General features: G+C 33.4%; 1 protein-coding gene across 4 annotated transcripts in view; it reads right to left on the bottom strand.

The window, feature by feature from the left end:
• Positions 1 to 20436, bottom strand: part of LOC129221586 (polymerase delta-interacting protein 2-like) — a 60719-nt gene that overhangs the window by 39867 nt on the left and 416 nt on the right. For all 4 annotated transcript variants that reach the window (XM_054856097.1, XM_054856096.1, XM_054856098.1 and 1 more), the window contains exons 3-8: positions 20307 to 20404; positions 17080 to 17188; positions 13294 to 13363; positions 8218 to 8325; positions 672 to 808; positions 540 to 566 (exon numbers count right to left, since the gene is read on the bottom strand). In XM_054856097.1, coding sequence (XP_054712072.1) covers positions 540 to 566; positions 672 to 808; positions 8218 to 8325; positions 13294 to 13363; positions 17080 to 17188; positions 20307 to 20404 — 549 coding nt within the window. The remainder of the gene's footprint in view (positions 1 to 539; positions 567 to 671; positions 809 to 8217; positions 8326 to 13293; positions 13364 to 17079; positions 17189 to 20306; positions 20405 to 20436) is intronic.

Raw genomic sequence — 20436 nt, forward strand, 5'->3', positions numbered from 1 at the left:
GATGTGATGCTGACGAGGACGCCAGTATTGCAGGATGCCCGATGCTGTGAACTTTCGTTTTGCAGTGTTGTTTTTTGATTTGTGTAAAAAACTGTTGCACAAAGCACCCTCTTGTGAGAGAAACTTTCCAGAGTGAGAAAACGCGCAAGAGAGATGGGAGTCGGATGCTTGAGCGGAAACAAGCAAGTGTTCCAGACGGGAACTCTGTAGAAAATTATGTTATGGTTCCAGATGGGAACTTATACTTCAGTGTCACTTATTTGTGTTTAAGTGTGTTCGTACTTGTACTTGTGTTTAGTGTGAAATTAAATGTGAGTGTCGTAGAAGAGAAGGACTTATCTTATTTGTGTAAGTAACGAGAGTTGGAACATATATATTTACATGTATGCTAACAACTATTTAATCACAGCTTTGAGCTACCAAAAACTTCCTGGTGCTTATGTTATTAAGGGTTCATTTGCTCTTTACGCAATTTCTAGTATATTGTTATACCTATAAAAATAATAAAAACCTTAAAAATTAATTTTGAAAAAACTTACCCAGTAAACACCAGCATTCTGAGCAACCTAAAAAATATAATTTACATGGCTGTGGCATAAATTTACAAAGTAGTGATCAGATACAAGTTCGCTAAAGGAAAAACTTGCTAATATATTACTTAAAAACGTTACCCTTTGTCCCATGTAAAAAGGTATCACAGTAATTCTGATGTTTTCTGTTGTCTCCTTATGAACATCAGAAAGTTCTAGCCAAGGATGATTCTTTTCCTGCCAAGCTCTTAAAGTTTCTCTGGAACTAAAAGGAGGATCTGAAATAGTATTTATCAATTATATCATACGTAATTGGAACCTGAAAAAGTATAAAAATTTGAAAATGTAGTTAAACATGTTTACCATCTTTGCATCTTTGCTAAATGAATGTAATATTTCATCAAAAATCACAAGAGGATTAAATTAAACATGCTAACTGCTTATGTACTTACAGTAATTTGAAAAAAAAAAAAGAAAAGTAATTAGGCACAAAGTTACTTTGAAATTCAAAAAGACTTGTAACTTTCATTCCAAAATTTACCTTCTTATGTTTTTATATAACTTGCTGTATGAATTGTTTGAAAATTTTATATAAAAGAACCACAAAAAGCTTTCTAATACAGTACTGCTATAAAAATACTCAAACTAAAAATTGGAAAAAATTTTCAAGGTGTATTCAAAGACTTTTGAAGGAAGAAATAAGATTTTTCAATCACTAGTTAGGACTGTTTGGAGTTTGGAAGCATGAACTTTATAGGTGTGGTTTGGTTCCAGTTCATATAAAAGTTTCAGCATTAGACAACTATTTTACACCACACTAATAAAGCTTCAAAATCAATCTTTAATAGTGGACTGTAAAGATGAAATTGACAACCACCGACTTAAAATAACAATAAATGTGCGATATTTAAAACACAAAGAAATGTTGAACAATCAGTAATTTAAAAGTTTTCAAAAGCTGTATCATTTGAAAATTTTCTGCAATGGCTGACACTATCAGGATACGCATGATGAAATATTTTTCCAATTCTTGTATGCTTTATACAAGCCATAATTGTTGAGTCTTTGATGCCCCCAAAATAATACACTAACCTGTGGGTCCCAACCTCAAACAGGGTTGAGAAGCATTTCCTATGCGGGTAGCGACACTGTTCTTAGTTTTAAAATGTATAATGTTACTGTTTTAAAAACATTACATGTGGGGGGGGGGGGGGGAGTAGTTCTTTGATTTTCTTTTGTATGGGCAGTGTAGTTAATTTTATTTAGTTTGCAATAAATAAAATAAATAATCAGAAAAAAAATATTAAAGTATTTAATAATTAACTTTCCAGACATATTAGGGGAAGGTGAGGTACCTCGGACCTATTTTCACTTTTCAATTTTTAATTTCATAATTATTTGCCAAATCTAAATACTATTACCTTTAGTTAAAACTTTATGATTTTTTACACAACATGTAATTCTTAAAAATTTATTTAAATTATTTCAATTACATTTTTAAGAAAAAACAGAAGAATGCAATTAGTACCAAGGTACACCACTGGTGGTGTGGCGTACACCATCCCAAGACGGTTGGGTCTTGGGATGGTGTACCTTGGACCAATGATTAACAGGTAAAGAAAACATGATTTTCAGTAAGAACATCACTATTTATCAATCAGTAAACCACACGTAATTTTAGAAATACATTTTTTATTTGTTTCAAAGATAAATAAAAATTTGGATCTTATTATCTTAACTCCTTAAGACCGAGGCCGGCCGTATACGGCTTTGTAGCTTAGATCCGAGACCGCCCGTATCCGGCCGAGTTCTGTGAATTCAGGGGTGGTGGGTGGAAGAAGACACCCTACTGCGAGACCTCCCCGAAGAAGACCCTTTCTTCTAGCCGATAGCTATTTAGCAAGTGATAGCGACAACTGCATGAATGGGAAGCTGCTAATGACTTGATGTCGCTTGGCTTCCTCAAAAAATGAGAAAAGATGAATGTGTTGTACGATTTCGTTTCAATTTCCTCCACTTCTAATCCTCACTTTTTTGTACCACTTTTTTAAAAATAAATTCTATTCTAGGATTTATAAATTAATGTTTTGTATAATTTTTATGATAATTCGTGCAACATTAAAGCACAAACTTTGCAAATAACTGCATATACATGCTTTAGGGTTACAAGGAACCTCGAAACACAGGTGTGCAATTACTACTTGCATTATTTCGCCATCTATTAACCTTTTCTATTTTCATTATTTTTATTTTCAACCCAAATGTAATTATTTCTTTCCAGTTTTAGAAACTTAAAAGTAGTACTCAGCAAATCAGAGCTTGGAAGGCATCTAAACAAAAGAAATCTGCCCAGAGCTTTAACTTGCTCGTGAAAATATACTGCACCCCACCACACAACTGTTACCCAAACAGTAGCGCCCCACAAAAAGTGAGATAGGAGGTCATAATTCCATAAGGACTTAAAACACACATAATATGTAAAAATGTATGCATGGGTCAATCAACTCCAGTATTCAGGTGGCACGGGTGACTAAAATGCCTTAGATACTAGTTCTCTTAGAATGGTCGAAAGAAAAGAATTTTGTTACGATATTATACAATTTACAAACTACCGTATTATCCACTTTACCTTTAGAGTTCAAAATTTTGAGTAAAGTGATACTTGCTAGCAATATAATATATATTTGCACTTATAAAAATTTAATCACAAAATAGCATTTTCTAATTTTCTTCTGACCAACATGTTATTCATTAATTTGGGAAATTCAGTCAGTTTGTCAACATGTAAATTCAGAACCATGATTTACAAAAAAAAAAGGTGAAAAAATGACAATCTGCTTAAATCTTCAAAAACAGTTGTCTCTGAAATGGGATAAACATAAATTTCTAATGGGGCTAAGTCACATTGTAATATTCCTTTAACGATTGTAGTGTAACAAACACCAAAAAATGGGATTTAATTCTTTCCTAAATTCATTTAATTAATTTATAAAGACATTATCTCTTGCTTTCAGTAGCATATCCCACAACTTTGTTTCCTTGAAAATATAAATTAATTGTTCAATTCTTCAAACAAATTAAAGTACATATTTACTTCTGTATAAATGGCATTATTCAGGAAAACATCATCAGAATAAATTATAGGGAATATGTTTTTAAAATCATGTCATACAGCATTTTACTTACTGATAAATATAAAGAAAATCTAACTCTGTGCTTCTACATCTGTTGCATTTACACTTTTAGCACTAATTTAGAATTAATTGATTTTTTAAGAGAAAACAAATGTCACTTCCTTCCCCCAATATGAAATTGTTGTCAATAATAATTAAGCAATTTCAGAGTTGCATCAAAACAAGAAAACTTTCGTTCCTTACAGATTTATCTATCTTGCATTTCTATGTTAAAAAGTTGTATGTTCTCATCTTTATCATATTCGATTAGCTAGTTAGATACGATAACCATGGCAACTTGTGTGTTTGTGGGTTGGGGGCAATTTTACCTTACTTTTAAAAGTAAAGGGGCCTTGCCCTCTCACTTTTCAGAGTTAAAAATTAACAATCGACTGAAAAATAATTTTTACTCGGATTGATTTTACGGATTAATTTATTTTGCGGGAATAAAACCAAAAAACTCCAAAAAAAACTGAATTTTTCTTATGTTTTTTCATTGGAATGAATATTATAATTGGAAGAGTTCAGGGCCGGATTTGGAAGTGTGGAGGCCCCGAGGCAAATGAAGGAGTGGAGGCCCCTAATCAGGGTTCGAAAAGATCATCATATTTTCGAAAATATCCGATACTTTGATATATATCCGAATATATGTATATATCCGATATTTTCGACCCGTGAAAGCTAGGATCTTTTGTAAAAATTTCATTGTGGAGGACCCTTTGTTGTGGAGGCCCCGGAGCAGTAGCCCCGCCTGCCCTCCCCTAAATATGGCCCTGGAAGAGTTAGTCTACGGTAGAGCTATTCATCCCAAATTTTGACGCCAAACTCCATTTTTACCTGTCATTTAATAAGTAATGTCAAAATCCAATTACATAGGCTAGTTTTACTTTAAAAAAGAAAAAAAAAGGGGGAAATAAATAAGATTTCGTGGCTTCCCCACTAACCATTCTCTTAACCCCCGTTTTTTGAGGAAAATATTTTTTTTTCATTATTACTCTTGAAAAATTATCTTTCTATTATTTTCTTTTAACTTTCCTTTTTTTTTTCCTCCTGACTGGGATAGCTTTTATTACTTGTTCATAGTATACTCAAAAACGGAAAAGAGGAGATAGGGGATTTCTTCCAAATATTTGAAAATATTTTCAAAAACATTTTTTCAGTAATTATTCTCATCAGTTTGTGCAAATTTAATTGATTGAAATTAGAAAGTTTAAATTATTGCATAATAAATCTTAAGCTTGTGCTTGAACTGTAATGTTCTTATTTATGATTAATATATTTTTTTTCTTTGTTTACCTACTCTAAAAAAAACAAACAAGATGACTGTTATGCATCTCGACATAAGTTTGAATGCCATCAAAGATACCATTAGAGCAAAAGTAAAGAAGTCCGCGCGCCCGAAGCGTGAGTGATTAAGGTGACAGCTAACCACGCCTATTGCAATTAGCAAACAGAAGAATGGAAGAGGAACAGTCGAGGGGTCTTCAGAATGGACGGTTCCATTTCTAAAATAGCTTAGGCGAAAAAGTCAGGACTTAACTGTGGCAAAGTTTCCCCCCGACTCGGTCTTAAAGAGTTAATATGGTTCACTTTTTAAATAAAATGACAACACGCTCTAACTTCTGAAAACCATACTAAAAATTATTTTTTTAAGCTACACTTATTTCTAACTAAGATTGTAATCGGGTATTTCAACTCCAATGTGTGAACTTCTCGAGCTGCCTTTCAGATCCACCAGTCAGTATTGGGTGTGGTAGCTTTAATATGATATCCTTTTTATCAACTTCATAAGGGGTAGGATCTTCTCTGGGGAACTTCTGACAGTTTGGATATTTTTTCAGACATTTAACTTCATATCCATCATCAGCAATACAAATAATCTCTGCAAGAAAATATTTGATGGTTTTCTTTAAAGCGAATTTCACGAAAACAAAAACACCAATGTGAATATTGAAGTTATCTGGATCTTCTAGCTCATTAAAATGATGATCTGAAATATCGGTATCCTCATATAAATCTTCAATATTCTCAAGTTCAGACTCTGAGGAATAATAAAGTTTTTCTTTAGCTGGCTTGGTGGGGGGGGGGGGGGGTTACTGATTTCGTTTGCTTTACTTTTTTCATTGCCAGTTTAGCCTTTTCTATTTCAAGACGCTCTTTTTCGACTGTGTCGGTCAAAATACAAGACTTTCTTTCAGGTCTCCCCTATGAAATTGTTTTCTCGGTAGTGCCTTTGGATATGGCCTTATTTCTTCAGGAGTGACAAGCCTTGGCAAAGAAATACCAGCTTCAGATGTTGACACACCAGTAAAATCATTTTGTGTGTTATTTTCTTGTTACTTTTGCATTGAGAGATGAGTGACATTTGATAGGAGGAAATCAAAATCTTGAGAAATATTTTCATCTCTACATAGTATAAAATGAAGTGTCCAAAAAACGTCTGTTTGTTTGAACTTGCAAAACTCGAGAACTACTCGGCAGATTTCGCTGAAATTTTCACAATTTGTTCCTTTAAGTCCTGAGAAGGTTTGCAGACCAGTTCGAAAACAATTCGATGGATAGTTCATTTTTTATTCCAATTAAGGCCCAATTTTCACATTAATTCCCGAATATGGGGATGAAAAATTACTCGCAATTAGTAATATTATATATCGTTGGAAAGGGAAGAATTTTCCGCGTTCTATGCAATTAGTTCCAATGCTCTAACTTAATTGCGGCGGGAGTTATTTACGTTTTTAGCTCAAATTTGTTTAGGCTTAGCTAAAATTTAGGCAATTCTTTGTTCATTAATTTTTTTCAATAAAAAGTGAAGGAATTGTCCTACAGTTTTCTTTTTGACACCATTGAAAAGAGCTACCTTTTTTACTCCAGATCTAACTCGACCCTTGGTCGGAAGTTTAACCCTCTATCTCCATTAGAAAAAAAGTTACAAGCGAATTAAATGAAGTTCAAGAATTTGTTCTCTATTCAAGTTTTTAGCCATTTTATTTTGTGTTTCCACGGTAACGCTTTTTGAATCCATTATCCATCTTTCTCATTTTTAATTCTGAAACTTATTTTATTTTGTGTTTCCATGGTTTCGCTTTTTAAATCCATCTTTCTCATTTTATTTTAATTTCTTAAAAGTATTTTTAATATCTGTCATCATTGTTTGGAGGGGAAATTTTACATGATGATTTTTTTTTCTTTTATTTATGCCTGATTGTTGAATATACGTCACTTGACACAATTTTTGTTTTCAAAATAGACCGGGCAAAGCCGGGCAATGCAGCTAGTTCAGTATATGTAAACCAGTGACCTTAAAGCCATTGATAATATTTGATAATGTGAAGACTAGTGGGAATACTCATCCAACTATTCCAACAAACTGGAGAACATGAAATTTTAAGAGTTGTAATAACTAGGCACTTTTATTGGGTTCGAGGTACACTACATGGTTACAAAAAACAAAATAGCTGACCATTATGTTACAGTTAGGCCTAACTTTGTTTCAATCACATGGTGTTATAGCTAGAACATGACTGTATAATGCATGACCTTCATTTCAAAATAAACAATATATGTTTCATAATAAAAAATACATAAAATTATCTGGAAAAACTTACTTTTGAATGGTATATTTCTTTTTTTAATAATACTTTAATCAGATGAGCTTTCAACGAAACAGAAAGGTATGCACTGAGACGTCTAGTGGCAAATACTTTAACTACACATGTTGCTATTCAAATATTTTAATAAGCAGAGCTATAATCAGCCTAGGTCCAAGGTACACATATGTCCGAGGTACACCACTTACCCCTACCATCATGGTTTTAGAACAGGCTACAAATATTAAATAAAATCCCGAATTTGATTTTTGCAACTTTTTTGGACTTAAATTAATGATTATTTTTATGAGTTTCTTGAATCAACATGATGCAAATGACTTAAAATTTTCGAGTCGAATGAGAGCGGCAAAATTAGAAGTTTACAAGCCCTCAACAACACAATTAGACAAATGAGAAGGGTTAAAAATAATGCTAAACACATAATTATAAATGTGCGAAAGGTAGAACCACATAGTAAAGAAAAAACGAGTGAGTATTAGAGAAGCGGATGCAATTGGATTTCCAAATCTGTGAAAAATCGGGATTGTCGCGTAAAAACGAACGAAAAGGCTAAGATGAGTAAATTTTGCACCTAATCTGTACAATTCGATAAATACGCATGCTCTTGAACTCAAAATCCATAGCCAGTGCATGATTTTTGAGCATTTTTTTTTTGCAGAAAACCATGAATTTCCATAACCATTTTCAATCATAGTCGAAATCAATGACTTTCCCCGACTTTTCAGGTGCGTGTACACTTTGTATATGTATATATATGGACCTGATATATGTAAATACCAGGTAATGATCACCCTGTATATGTACAATATGTGAAGTCTTACACAACACATCCTATTATATAACTATTACATCATTAATTAATGTAATATAAAATACTACATTGAATTTTAAAAATATAAAATTTACCTTTCTCTGGATCATACATCAAGAACTTATCAAATAATTCATGGGCTATTGGCTGTTTCTCTGTACTGGTGTAAGGAATTATGTCCTCATGAGCAACATAATCTAAACCTATACACAGATGAGAAATAACTTTCAGTGTACTAATTAAATCGAATACTTTTAATGAGTCAAAAAAGGGTATAATACAAAGTCATTCCATCAAGTTGTACTATAATGCAAATCCAGCAATTATAATACCAAGCAAGTTATCACAATCAGGCAATTTTGAGGAAAACAATGTTTATCAACCTCTCTCTACAAAACTTGTTGTCAGTTTTAAAAAAAGTGCTGCTAGAGAGAGGAGAGAGAGAGCAGGCACGTGCGGTGGTCCTTGCTTGTGCCCAAGCAGCTGTAATGTCCAATTGTCTTCATATTATCACTTATGTTTCATAATATTTGCTTGTAATATATCTGCGTTTTCTGAGTAAATTGTATTTATTCTAGTAATCGTCATCTTAAATAGAACATTTAATGACTGAATCACAAATAATGACTGAAACTGAAGTCGAAAAATATGCAGCATCATAAAATACTACGAAAATACCACCAAGTTTAGAGTTTTTAGAAGCAAATACTGCATTTAATTTTATAGTTCATTTAAAAATGAATTCCTTTCTTCGTTCATTAGCAGCAAACTATTAAATTACAAAATCAAAAAACATGTTGGGTGAGTTGTTTTTAAAAGAGTAAAAACTAGGGATGTATTTTTTAATAATAATAGCTAAAGCATGGGTAACAACGAGAGATGGGGATGGGGGGGGGGGGGCTGTGTGGCGTTGACTCCGACAATTAAATTTTTAGCCATGTGGTGCTTTAAAGGCCTTTATTATCACTTGAAAGGTGTGCCTGCATCACCGCTTGTGATAGAAAACAGCTATCACCATCTTGGAATAATAAATACTCCAGCAACACGAAAGCCATCGCAATTACCATCGTGAAGACAAAAACATTAGTCATCAAAATGACAACAGCAAGCTGAAGCAGGGTGAAAAAAGAACAAACAAAATTGTTAAAAAGTATGAAGAACTTAAAATAAGTCTTAAGAACTTAGTCTAAAAAGCTTCATCTTTTATCAAAAGGTAGTTTAAAATTTTTCGGAATCCAATAAAACCCAAGAAGACAGACAATTTTTTTGAAGCCAGCCGATTACTAATAAACAGTTTCTCGAATTTGGCTCTAAAAAAAGCCAATGTTGTAACACTTCTTCCCCCATGCGTGGAACTGATTGCTTGGTTTCGAATCTGAAGAAACACTAGTAGCAGTCTTTTATCATTGGATAGGAGAGACGGCATCACTGTGTTGTCATGCCAACACCCCTTCATTTTTTTTTTTTTTTGCTGCATGGGCTACAGTGTGGATTTCACTTTCCTTGCTTGGTACGTTTTCTTTGGAAATTGGCATTTGAGCGACTAATAAATGTTTCAAAACTTATTTTCAGTGAAATTCATGAAAAGAAAAAACTTATAACTCATACTTCCTGTCAATTATGAGCATACAAATGAAAAATGGAAATTTATTTTTGAAGAGCCCAAGCTCTGCTTGGTTTGCTTGGGTGGACCGCACATCACTGGCTGCTAGCATGCATTAAAGAGTCTCCTGCTATTTAAATAAACCCTTTCAAAAACTTAAGGAATAATTTCAAGGTCTGTTATTGTTAATTAGCTTTGTGGATTAGCATTATTGTTAATTAACTTTACTACTAAACCAAAATAAGCTTTTTTTTTTTTTGAAAGAAAGTAGAGAGTTGCCTATCTGGAAACAAATTCTAATTTAACTGTTTCAGTTACGAAATGTTGAATATTCGAACTTTTATTGTAGGTTGAAAAACTTAACGCATAAAATAAACTACAGTAAATTGCGTGCTTAATAACTATTAATTTGTAAACATAAATACAATCCGGAAGCTTAAAAGTAATTTAAAACTGGAATAAGAATTTTAGATTCATATTAGGAAGCAGGTTAGTAAGCAGGTTATAAACAGGTTAATTTGTTTCCTCAACAATCAGATCCTACGATTTACTGTCTTGTGGGAATCATTTTAAATTTTTAAAGCATTTGTGACAAATTATTTCCAGGGAAAATTTTTTTTTAACCATCTTGTGAGCTTAAAACAGGTCTGAAAAGCTAACATCATAGTGGCATATAATATCATACATTAGAAATTAAGTTGGCAAGTTTATGTTTGCTCCAGTGACAGCAGGTCAATGGTATTGACAGTGATGTTCCCATCAATTTTTCTGAGGGTATACTCCTAGTAATCCATTAAGCAACAATTTATGTATGTAATCATATACATGGTATGTCATAATATGAAAATTTATGAAGCTTGAGGGTATACACTATATGTCTAAAAAATGTTTGAGAGTATATGGCGTATGTCCTATAGGAACACCACAGGGTATTGAAAGCAGAAAAAAATCAAAGTTTAAATGGAAAAACGGAGGTTCAAAAATATACCTTTTCCCTTTTAGTTTAGAGCCTACAGGATAATTTCAACGGGAAATAATTTTGCAGTTCAATTTTGTAGCTGCTGCTTTTTATATGTTTTCAGTGTATTACATTTAAAAAAAGAGCGATTATCTACACTGGTGTGCAAAAATTAAGGACGACGGTTTTTTCAATATAACTTTGTACAAAAGCTTTCCAAATCAACACATTTAATACCGTAAGATCCCCAATATGTAAGGACATGTGTAATGTAAACAAAACTTACTAAAAGAGAAATCAGAGGGATAAAAAGAAGCTTTATTGAAAAAGTAGCATGGAGCGCAATGAGACTGAAGGCCGAAACATCCCTGTGATGGGTGTCCAGCAAGAAACATCCGGTCTTTAGTAGGGGATATGATCTCCCCCGACTGCTAGGCAGGTTTCACAGCGTCTGCCCATGCTGAGAATGAGGGTGTCAATGAGTTGTTGAGGCATTGCTGCCCATTCGTCTTGCAGCGCCAATCGAAGCTCCCGAATCGTTACTGGTGGTAAGGTACGAGCTGCCAAGCATCTGCCTAGAAAGTCTCATACATGCTCGATGGGATTGAGATTTGGAGATCGTGCCGGCCAATCCATACGTTCAATATCCTCACTCTCTAAGAGCTGCTCGGCAGCTACTGTGCGATGACATGGTGCATTGTCGACAATGAAAAGGAACAGCGGATCCATAGCTCCACTAAAAAGATGCACATATGGAAGAAGAATCTCGTTACAATAACGGGTCCCGTTGACTGAACCTGCGTCGAAGATATGAAGGTCTGTACGACTACCAAGCATGATGCCTCCCCAAACGAGAACACCACGACCTCCATACCTGTCCCTTTCAATGATGTTCGAGGGATGATCCCGCTCTCTCCAGATGAGTATGCGATGAGAATCGCTACTCAGACTGAATCTGCTCACATCTGTAAAGAGTACTCGTCCCCATTCATTGTCTCTCCAATTCCGGTGTTCCCGGCACCACAGAGAATGCCTTCTCCAATGGGCAGGCGTTAGAGGTACACACCGTATAGGGCGTCGTGCAAACAGACCACCACCGTACAGTCTTCTGGCCACGGTAAAACGCGATATCGGTCGTCCAGTCGCCTGTGTCGTGTGTCTAGCGATTTCTCCCGCTGTCTTCCGCCTGTTTCTTCTGGTCTGTAAGACAATATACCGGTCATCTGAGGGTGTGGTTCCTCGTGGACGACCACTACTGAACCCCCGGATAGTTGTTCCTGTAGTTTGAAATTGTCTCCAAAGTCGTGAAACGATGCTGTGAGCAATTCCGAACTCTGCAGCCACACTTGTCACACTGCGGCCTTCCTCCAACTTCCCAATGATTCGACCTCGGGTAAAAGCATCCAGATGTCGTCTAACAGATTGATTATTCGCCATTTCTCGCTGAGGCAGCAACTGGGTGTGATTTTAACTGCTATACGGCGTGCAATCTCTTTGCCAGAAATACTGATCTTACACCGACAACATGCTTTATACTACTCAGACCCTCCCCCATTACGCCTGCCTGCATATCTGCGCATGTGCTACCGTACATCACCTTACTTAATCTCCGAATTGGTCTTTCTGTCCGCTCTGCCTCTTCGTTCAGCTAATATGCTAATTTTTCGACTTTGTCCCTAATTTTTGCACACCAGTTTATGTACGTTATAGCACGTAACTTACAATAAATAAATATTCAACAACATGGATGCAAATTTCTACACTGCATTGCAGAAAAGACAGCAAGGCAGAAAGGGAAATCTAAAATAAAATATTAAGAGAAAGAAGAAGAATTTCTTAAATGAAATGATTACATCACAACAATTTATATTTATTGCAGAACTTCAGACAAGAATGACTGCATTTTGGCTGCAAATTATACTGAGATGGCAAGAATTAAAACTAACATGAAAAAAAGCTGTTCATAATTAAACTAACATTGCATCAAAAAATGTTAAAAAATGATGGATTACAATTAAACTAGAGTAAAATTTCCAGCATTAAGAATATATAAAATTACAAATTTTGAGGAAATCATTTTTTTACCCTATAATTTTTGCAAAAATTTTGGAAATTACAATAATACTTGACATTTACATCTTAACCGTTTATGAACTGCAACAAGAAGCAGAAAAAGCTATCTCTAACTTCTCTGAGCCTATGTTATCTTCTTTACTAATAATAAAGCTGAAAGTCTCTCTGTCTGTACGTCTATGACGCGCATAGTGCCTAGACCGTTCGGCGGATTTTCATGAAATTTGGTAAAGTTAGTTTGTAGCATGGGGGTGTGCACCTCGAAGCGATTCTTCGAAAATTCGATTTTGTTCCTTTTCTATTCCAATTTTAAGAACATTTTAACAAGCAAATTATCACAACGTGGACGACTAAATTACGAAATTATCATAACGTGGAACAGTAACATGGGCAAGCAAATGAATATAGCAAATTGGCCAGAGGCTCATCATCCAATATTTGTAAATATAGAGCCAAACCAATTGACCTTTTAATTTTCTACTACCAGCAAAGCCGTGTGGGGACCACTAGTTATAAATATTTTGGATAAAAGCATACCTGGAATCGCATACAGTGATCGGCTATTGTCTTGATTTCCTAGGAAAGTAACAGCTTCAGTTTGTGTTCTCTGAAATAAAACATTTGGTAAAAGTGATGAAATATTTTGATTTCAAAAGAAGAATTGTGTATAAAAAACAGAGATGATTATGGTTTTTAAAAAAAATTTTGCATTGAATTAAGTTTGCAAGTTTTAAAATTTACTTTTACTACATAACAATGTTGACATTTCATTTAGTAAAGTGCTAAAAAAATAAAAATAAAATCAATGATGACAAAATTGCAAAAACCAGAAAATATAATTTCAAAAATTACTAACACTTTGTTCGCATACCTCAACCAGTTCTTCCTCCAAGGATTTAAAAAATGGTAGGGTGCTGTCTTTTTACGAAAGGCACTTTTTTGAGAAAAGGGCATTTTTTCGAAACTAAAAGGCATGTTATCGTTTCAAAGCATTAGCGGATATAGTCGTAGGATATATACTGTTATTCCTGGTTTCAAATGTCTGTCGCAATAATAAAAACTTTGAAACATTCATGAATTACTTCCTAGGACATTTGAATAGTTTTTAATCATTTTTTAAAAATTATGATAACTAATTCTTTCAGTTGCTACTAGCTGTAACTTAAAAAACTTTTAAATCCACTCTTGGAATAACCACCCCATAAGGAAACAAAAACCAATAAACATCGCCAGTTTAAAAGCACTTGGTATTTATTTTCAACAGTTGTGTCAATTGTTTTTAATTGAACTGTCCAAAATCATCCACATTCGGCTTTGTATATGCTGAATTTTTTGTATTTTTGAGTTTCTTTGATGGCACTTGTCACGCAAAATATTAGCGTTTTGCTCTTAATCTGCAGCAATCTTTTAGCATCTGCTTTCGGTTTTCCATATTTTTTATCATTTTTTCAGTAGTAAATATGAAGAAAATTGAGCAAAAATACAAATGTATTTTTCGGACCAAAAATGATCGGCATGAGTATAATGCATAATAAAGAAACAGAATGTAATATCCCCAAAAACAACTGTTTCAGCAAAAAGTCGCGATTTAGATTATAAAAGACTCAAATAAAATAAAATAAAAATAAATTCGCAATGCCAAAAAAAAAAAAAAAAATCCGAAAGAAAATGGCACGGATTTCAGATCAGTGGATTTGTGGTGCACCTGTTAATTCTAGCTCAAAAATGTAAAAGCACTATCAAAAACATGATATACTTTTACATTATTTGAATGAAAGATTATAAAATGCAGGGCTAACTTAATGCTTATCTGGCTGGAAGAGAAGAGTTAAAATTATCTTAAAACACATGTCAATTGGACAAAGAAACACTTCCCTTGTCATGAAACGATAAAGAGGAAAGATGACAGCCAGTATTAAATGATGCAAACCCTGAGGCAAGGCTTAAGGAAGTGATTCTGGGAATTCAGCAGTGGCTTATCAGTAGTGATCACAAAGTTAAAGGCCCTTGGAAAAACATTGCTAAATCTCTACACAGTCCTGCGCCAAGCCTGATCAACGCCGTCGTGCAAATGCCTTTTGAGTGGCTTTATGCTGTGGCGTTCGGCGAAAATATAGTACACAGGATTGAAATTTTGTAGACCAATATGACATAGAAAAAATTAAGTTTGGCACTTAATTTTTCTTAAAAATGTAAAAACGTGTATTTTATTTTGGATTACAGTGTAAGTTTTTAACTTCATATCTCATAGTCATTTCAAGTAGAGTTGCTCCTCTGATACGCTAATGCGTTTTGGAAAAAGAAAATATTTAAAATATCAAAGTTAATGCTGCTCTAAATGTCTCTCTAATCTCTGATTGTTGAATAACTAATCAAACATTTATGCCTCTTAAAACATAATAACAGAGTGCTCATTATATTTCTAAATTGAAGTATAGAGGATATTACCCCTGAAAATCTGAAATTGAAATCCTCTTCTAGTAAAACCAATAATTATAAAATATGGAAGGCATTGAATAAGATATCTAAAACAAATACATTATTCAAACCTCTTTTTTTTTGACAAACAAATACTACTTAAAGAAAAAGGAGGAAGAGGGAGGGGAGGAATTGAGTAATTAGGTCAAGTCGTTACTTTATGGAACTAAAAAGTTAACCCCAATTGTTGTCTACAATATCGAAATATTACGTACAAATAAAATATATGCAAATGAGCTTACATTATTTTTTATGTATGACAACATAAAATAGTCGAATTACCAAGAACAATAATTCAAAATCTCAAAAATTATACTGCATATCAAACAAATTATAATGCAACATTTCACCTCAAGATCCACAATGAGAATAGAAAATTTCTTGTGCCTCATATGCTCCTCACCCTTGTGTATTTTAGACATACCGAAACAGTATTCACGGCTTCACATTAGGAATTAGGAAGAAAAATGTTAGTTTATGCATTAATTAGCATCATGTGTTTTCATTGTAAAACATTTCGCGTTTTGAATAGAATGTTTAGTCTCAACGAGGCAATATTTTTTTCTTTTAGATAGGTAGCAAGATGGTTGCTTCAATTTTAGGTTCACCGAAATAAGGGGGAATTTTTTCATTTCTGCCTTTTTTTGAAAACTTCCACATGAAAAAATGAGCAGATTTTCATGTGAGAGGGGCACCAAATTTTTCCAGGGCATGTGCATCATTTTGGCTTGATCGGGCCCTGGATATAATGCTAAGTGAAATTTTATTTTTTATTTCTTTGGTCGGCGAGATTTCCCCCATTTAGAACATTTTTGATTGGTAGAGTTAGGTTAGGTGCCTTTGCGACTCTGGCGCTGTCGTGCCTCGCACATAGGGACGACACGGCCCTCTCTCTACAATGCCCTGGTCACGTTTCATCCTTTGTGGTAACTGACAATGGAAGGCATGTTTTTCTCATAGTCAGCTTAGTGGCAATCCAAGTTGGGGGGAGAGGCCAATGTTCTTTATTTTCACTTAGAAGAAAGACATTGTAGGAAAACAAGGGGGGGGGGGGGGAGGACACTGGCTCCCTTCCTTTTCTTAGTAAAAATCCTAAATCAAAAAAGGTGCCTGTTTATGAACAAAAAGGTAATCAGGGCTCCATTTTCTGATAAGTCCACAAGTTGGGCACATTCTAAAAATCAAAGGGCAAGTTGGGCGCGGCGCCCTCTCGCCCAAGCCTGGGGTAGAGTCTGCCTCAGTCGGCAGCTACCGGTTGGTTGATCACATGACAGCTAATGACGTTCGCGCTTACTATCTCCAACGCTTTAGCATCTGTATTTATGCTAACCGGTAGCTCTAATAGAACGCCTGTGGTTATTCACCGGTCCAGGTATGCGAACGCTACCTAAGTGAGCAGAGCAGAACTGATTTTTTTCAAATATAATAAACAAATCTTCAAACTTTAATAACATACTGAAATACAATTAATTTATAACACAATTTAAAACCTTTTTAAAACTAAAACAAAGAGGCACTTCAAACTCTCAAAAAACCATACAATAGGATAAGGTTCATGAAAGATCTTGATTTTACTATTTAAAAAGTTCATAAGTTTGGATTGATTCAATTTAAAATCTAACCAGTTTTTAAAACAGCGCTGTACATTCTTTATACATTTACACATTAATGTCAATTTCTTTTATCTTGTTTTCAATTCTCTGAAAAAAGCAATAAGAGCACTCAAAATCATCACTAAAACAGAAGAAGCAAAGCAGTTTTTAAAGAAGGAAGATGTCATATTTGAAAACACTTTGCGGAGTGCATGTTTTATTGCTTTTCTGAAAATGAAAGAAAAGTACTTACTACGTATGGACAATCTCTTGAATCGATAAGAACTTGGTAATAAGTATGAGTATGACTTTTGACTTCTTTACCAACATGATTGTATCCAGAACTTGACTCTTCACTTTCCCTAAATAAGATGAAAAGCTTGAGTAAGGTGCATGAACAACTTTATCAAATTATACAGTATGATTCAATAAAGATGGAGAAAAGTTTAACAAGTGATAGCACACAACAGTACAAATAATTTTTGTCAGAGAACATATGGTCTAAGATGATTACAATGACTTACAGAATCAGTCACCTTTTTTTGGTTCAGCAATAGCAAAATAAATTCAAAAATATGATTACATTTTTTTAAACTCTTGAAAAGCATTTTTCAGTTCACATTATGACCATGTACAAGAGAGCATGAAAAAAAAATGAACAATAATTTTTTCCGAATCAAATATGCTTCTGTTATTTCATTCATCCTCAAGTAGGAGATCTTTCTTCTTAATGAGGTTGTCAGAAAATTGCATATTAGAAGCAGGGTTGGAAAAATGCTGTTTTTTTTTTTTGGTTTAAACCAGTTTTTTTTTGTTTGTTTGTTTGTTTAAACCAGGTTTATTTGGTTTTAATCACAATTTGTATGAAGAACAGTTTTATTTTTGGAAATTCATGAATACTAAATGATTTAATAATTAATGAATGTTTAATATTCACATTTATACTTAAATACTTGATGATTAATTACATAATTAAAAGTAAAATCTCTTAATTTCATTTCTACATAAGTAGTACTTTCAATAGGAACAATATTGTTTGAAAATCTTTAATTTCAAAAAAGAAAAGTATACCATAAATTTAGTAACAGACCTTGGCACAAATGAATAATCAAAGAAATAATTTACTGTGAGAGTTAACACATAATTATTAATAACTAAGAATAAAATCTTGTAAATCAGTTTCCTTATAATTATAGCTTTCTATGATAAATATATAAGTAAAAGTCAAATTAAAATCAAGTTTTCTAAGCATAGAAACTATTTTGCAGTACCTGCAAATGAATCACAAGTCTGATGTACATTACACAACTTTAAAAATGAGAAGATAAGATAGATATTTTGTTTTAAAGACAAAAAAAAGTTAGTTATGTAATAATTTATGCAAATGTGTCATTGAAAAGACTCATACAAATAGGACACATAACGTTTAAGAAAATCATTATGTTTTTCATTGCAGACATTATTTCTCTTGGTTTAATGCATTTAAGAATACAATTTCTTTTTCAAAAAAATCAATTCAACTAAAACCCTCAAATAAAAAGTCAAGTTCTGAAGATTTTTTCCAATCCTAATTTATTCCGTACTTTTTACAATACAAACCCAAATAATGAAACTATACTTTTAACACATTTCAATAATGAAAGCATTTTACTATTAAAAATTAATGTTAATTTATTCTTCTACTATTCATACAGCATCCTTTTATTAGATTGCGATTAAAAAAGTTTTTAAGAGGTGAAAATTTGACATTAAATTTTGTTATAAGAGCACAGAGTTACAAATATTTTTTGCTTTTTTTAAATACATCTTTCTTTTTTCTTGCTGAAACTGCATAGTCTATTGTAGATGTCAAAAAGTGTGCAATCCCCCCCCCCCTTGTCATTTTGATATTCTGCAGACTTTACATTTATGTACACTACAGATTGCTTAAATGATTCATGATTTATCTCTTTAACTCTTAAGTAATTAAGCAAATTAGGTAGTAAAATGAAAGTTTGGCTGAAATATGCATTTTGGGCTATGTTGAAATATAAAAGAGGAATGAAAGAAAAATATATGACAACAAACTACTAAGATTTTTTCTCTATTTAATTTTAGAAAAACATAATTGGTCTGTGTTATATTTATATACCTAATAAGAAAGAAAAGGAAAACTATTTAGCAAATTTGCATTATATTAAAGAAAAAAAAAAGTTTGCAAATTTAATAATCGGGGGGCATGGCAGTGCCCTCGCCAAGTCGAGCGCAAAGCAAACACTGCCGTACCATCCTTTACTGGAACCATTTTGCCGCATTTTCAGGCCACAATTTGAAAACCTCTGAATGAGACCAGAACGCAGAAATTTTCGTCATCCAGTAAGCTATAATTACATACTTAAAATCCAAAATTTCAAGTCTGTAGGTCATTTAGTTCCGAAGTTAAGCGAAAGCAAAGTTTCGCATTTATGACACTCACTCACTCATGATCATCAAAATAGAACTAGTACTTCCCATAAACTCAGAGAGGTGAAATTTGGTACAGAGTTAGGGTTTAATGGCCACATAAAGGGAAAACTATAAAAACTAGGCTAATCAAAGATCTGGAGTGACCCTGATTAGAAAACACAAGAGCCCAACCAAACTATTAGAGATCGACATACCGCCTTTACAAAAAATATTAAAATAGTCATGACAAGTCTAAGGTTCCTTACTGCGATTTCTTCATTATTATAGTTAATGTTGTGTGACTTGGCCATTAAAGGGTACAAAACTAGGTGCTCCATGACACCATTGCACCAATCTGTCGCCAGAACCGCTACCCATTGAAGATGGAAAATTGCCACTTGGAAAACGTGTAAACAAAAACGACTTGTACACACTAACGTATAAAGAATGTTTAACGGCCAAGTCACACACATGTCATGACTTTGTCTAGATTTCATTACTTTTTAGAGATAAACAAGCAGCTCCATCAAGACTTGGCTAGTTTTTTACAGAATATTTTTGGTGGGATATAATTTACTCTTAAGCTTTGATGGTTACTTTGCATTAATTGGATTTTACTTCTTCCAATCATATGTATAAATTTATGGAAACATTTGGGGGAAAACTACTCAGTTTTTCAAAAAAACCATTTTCAAAATACCACTTGGATTAAGCCAACGTGGTTTAAACCAAACAATCCTGATTAGAAGCATTCATTTCATTTCAAGCTAATCTACTAATTCTGAAAATAAGCCTTTTAGGTTAACCCAGGAGTAGTTGCTTCGCTTTGTATAACGTTAGTACTCGCATTTCGGTTTTTTTCCCTGCCCTAGCGATCTGTGAGACGAAAAATTATATGTTTTTGTTTTGATAATGTCTCTATGTATATAATTGCAATTTTATTCCTTCAAACAAAAATTTTAAGTATTCAATAGCATATAGTGAAAAAAAGAACTTTGCAAAATCCCATGATAAAAAGTAAAACACTATTACAAAAATTAAAAGTAATAAAAATACCTATTTAAATCTTTCTCTGGGACATCTCTATCATATACCCTAGCCATCCATGGAAAAAGTGTAACTCCCCTGTATCCAAACACCCGATGCAAAAAGAGCTATATAAAAAAAGGATTATGAGAGGCTTTCA

Source organism: Uloborus diversus, chromosome 4 (assembly GCF_026930045.1).
Source record: "Uloborus diversus isolate 005 chromosome 4, Udiv.v.3.1, whole genome shotgun sequence".
NCBI lineage: Eukaryota > Metazoa > Arthropoda > Arachnida > Araneae > Uloboridae > Uloborus > Uloborus diversus.